The 3,473-nt window shown below is 32.7% G+C and overlaps 1 protein-coding gene across 1 annotated transcript; it reads right to left on the bottom strand.

Annotated features, from left to right (window-relative positions):
- Nucleotides 1-371: 371 nt before the first annotated feature.
- LOC131666835 (uncharacterized) lies at nucleotides 372-2,459 on the bottom strand. The gene is made up of 3 exons (XM_058939806.1): nucleotides 2,105-2,459; nucleotides 1,286-2,010; nucleotides 372-1,064 (listed from the first exon to the last, which is right to left on the bottom strand). Exons 2-3 carry the CDS (start codon nucleotides 2,001-2,003, stop codon nucleotides 565-567), a joined length of 1,218 nt encoding a protein of 405 aa, XP_058795789.1. The 5' UTR covers nucleotides 2,004-2,010; nucleotides 2,105-2,459; the 3' UTR covers nucleotides 372-564.
- Nucleotides 2,460-3,473: the final 1,014 nt, after the last annotated feature.

The following is a 3,473-nucleotide window of genomic DNA, read 5'->3' as shown; positions in this document are numbered from 1 at the left end:
AATTGACAATAAATAAGAGAAGGGTTGCTTTCCTTCCGATCGGAATTTCATGCACTAGTTTTCTATTTACATGAGAAGTAATATAAAATTAATTTCATTGTAAAATATCAATTAGAATTTAAGATACATTGGAAAATTCATTTTTGAGGGTGGACCCCCCCCCCCAAAGTGTTTTTCAGCAAATAAATAAAATACGCGTTACTTATTTTTCCATGATCTAGGATATATTAAAAGATTATTGAAATTGGAGTGGATGGGTTTTGCGGGGGGGGGGGGGGGGGGTTCTTGTTAGATGAACGTATATTATATAATACTTCAGAGTAGATAGACCTAAAACAACGTGAATCGAATATAGTGATTAATAATTTAGCTATTTATGAGTAAATGTTTTTATAAAACAACGAATTCACACTAATATCTATTTTTTTAAACAATAATTTTCATTTGAAATCGTCATAATTATAAAACAAACTATGGCGTTACAAAAAAATTTGTCGATAAACATAATGCAAAAGAATATTTCTTGATCCGATAATTCTGCTTTTTATGCAATTACAATTCCAATTATATTGAAAAGTCGGAGTCATTAAAACAACCAATAGTTTGATCGATGTAATAGGGATTGCTCCTTCCAAGACAAGTCATACCAAAAGCATTATAGTCCACCAGAGAGATACAGTATTCACTATCCCCAATTTTATAGAAACTAGTCACTAATGCTTCAGCTTTCAATTTTATTTTTCCTATACTAACAAATCCATTGTTTTTACCAGCAGGATCTAACTTCGCTATGAAAAAATCAATATCTTCGGTTTCATTTTTCGATTTTCCACTAAACAAAAAAAGTCCACCTCCTGGCGCGTTATAGATAAAAAGAATTGACTCATATTGGGTACCTATTGAGTCTGTTTGAAACTTCAGATTCCCATCAATATCATACTGCGTACACTTAACAAAATTTAATGAATAATTGCCATCATCGTGGCATATACTAACGAGATCATGTTCTGTTGCCTTGAGTGATCGTAAAGCAATTGTGTGCCGGCCAATTATTTTTCCCGAACCTTAAAAAACAGAATAAGTATTATTTATAAGCAAAGTATATGATTCATGAATTTGACTTAAAGATTAAAAAGTTAGAAAACTAAATTTATGGTTGTCTCAAAACATTGACATTATAACAAATGTTACTCCTTTGCATCTTGTTGTGATAATAATAGATTGAAAAGAATTAACACCTGATAATTATAAAAATCAAAACAAATATAATCTTCAAGAGACTTACCATCAGGTTTCCACACATTAAGATTATATCCGTCTGGACAGTCCGAATCCAAAACAAAGCTCAAGTAAACAAATCCTTTTCTCCGTGACTTTTGAGAAATCGGAAGAATATAAGGAAAATGTACAAGCCATAAAAAATAGCCCAGATCAATCGGTCCATTAATTCGTTCACCATTCAGATTAATGGTTATTTTTTGAAAACCTTTTGATGTGCTCGGATAGACGACATCGTAAGAGTTACTATAAGGGATTACCATTATATTGTACTTGGAAAAAACGAATTTTGAAACTGTTATGTGAGTCTCGATAACGTTGCATCCATGGAATTGAATAGTGTTAAATTTAACTTTTGTACGTCTGTATTTTTGGACCACATAAAGGATAGCTTTGTCTCCTGCAAAAGGTACTAGTCCAATCGATTCCTCAATTTCTCTATCATTACTTTTCATCGCTAAAATTTTGAGAGTTACATTGCAACTTAAAGTATTGTTGGAGAAAGGTTCTTTCTCGCGTGTCACTATACATAATTTTTCGTTGGACGTGACGTTGCTCTTACACACAGCATACGTAAGTTTTCCATCTTTAAATGACTCATGACCAAAAATTAACTCGTGTTTAGTAAACTCAAGTTGTCTTTGTTGAATTTTTACTATAGCACAGACGTAATACAGCTGAGAAATATAATAAAACACCGCAGTTGTAATTTTCATTCTCAACATTGCTGATCTGCAAGAAGTATATTTATTTCTAGTATTGAATAATTTTATTTCAAATGCGATAGTCAAAGCTATTTCTTATAAAAAGTATCTCCGGTAATTACCCGCTGTAATAAATTACGAGTGCAAGTTTAAATATTTTTTAAATCAATTGCAATACTTTTTACATAAAGTAGATCCCGTATGTAGTCATTTTTTTAAATAATGATTAAATGCCAAAGTTATTTCTATTTGATAATAGACAATCATGTTTAAATACGGCCATTAAATGCAACTTTGTTAAAAAACACTACACATATACCGACACAATAACTTTATCACAAACAGTATAAATAATTGTAAACGTTATGCTCCACTGTATCAATTAGTTCCAATAAGACGCTAAATAATTTTTTGTAAAATATAACGTTTTACTATTATGAACAATTAATCCGACGTTAAATAAACGTTAAGCTTCATGATGGCTACAGTGACAACTGAGTCAACTGCACCAACTCGTTCATTTGATGATGAATTTGCTTCATATATTATATATACGAGAAGTGAGCGATTGCAATGATGCCGGCTCTCGTACTCTGCGAGTAACCACATGCAACGTTGCCTACAATCACGTCAAATGTAACTGTCCCTTATTTATAACGATACATTGTTGACTATGTTCTTAATCAGAATCTAATGTTAACGTTACTTTTATTAATTTGATTATTCAGCTTTTGTATTTAGAAGAAAACTGTATGTGACGGCAATATAGATATTTTTGAACCTTCCGCATATATTTTCGTGCCGAAAATAGCCTTGTAAATTAAGAAAAAGTACTCCTGATGTTTAAATAGTACATTACGATACAAGTGATAAAAGATAAACTCTTTCCCGAACATGTGCCCTACCGTATTTTTTTATACGACGTGTGGAAAGTGCGATTTTCAACGCACGTTTTCTGTCGAGCGTGCAAGAAAGACGCACTTTGCGCACGGAGTGTCGAAATTTAAGAATATTTCATTTCTGGCAAGCCCGTATGATTTTAGATAGCGAGAACAATCGGTCGGTAAATGAGTCATAAACGATGCAACTATCCACAGTTTACAATATATTAAGTATAATAAATAACATTCATGTTTTTTTAAGTCTTTTATTAAAAACACTGCCGATACTATTGAATCTGCTGGCACAAACATGTACTGTCAAAACCATGTCTTTGTCGCGTCAAAGCAAAACTACTATTCGTTTATCTAACATACGCCCCATGTGGTGAGTGAAAGTTTTACTGAAGAATGAACCATCCTCCAGTGTAATGAATTCCCTTTCCTGCCTCTTCCTAGTATGTAATAGCGCTATTACACTAGGAGGAGCTGTTCGTGCGTATGGGACCCATTTACCGATCGAATTTACTCTGTATGGAAAAACCCGAATACAGCCGCCTGTAGTGAAAAGAGTCAAAACTGTCCACATACACAAGGAAAAAAACTTTTATCT

This window comes from Phymastichus coffea, unplaced genomic scaffold (assembly GCF_024137745.1).
Source record: "Phymastichus coffea isolate CEN01 unplaced genomic scaffold, Cenicafe_Pcof_1.1 PCOF00061, whole genome shotgun sequence".
Classification (NCBI taxonomy): Eukaryota; Metazoa; Arthropoda; class Insecta; order Hymenoptera; family Eulophidae; genus Phymastichus; species Phymastichus coffea.
The sequence above is the reverse complement of the archived record's forward strand: the minus strand, read 5'-3'. Positions and strand labels throughout refer to the sequence as shown.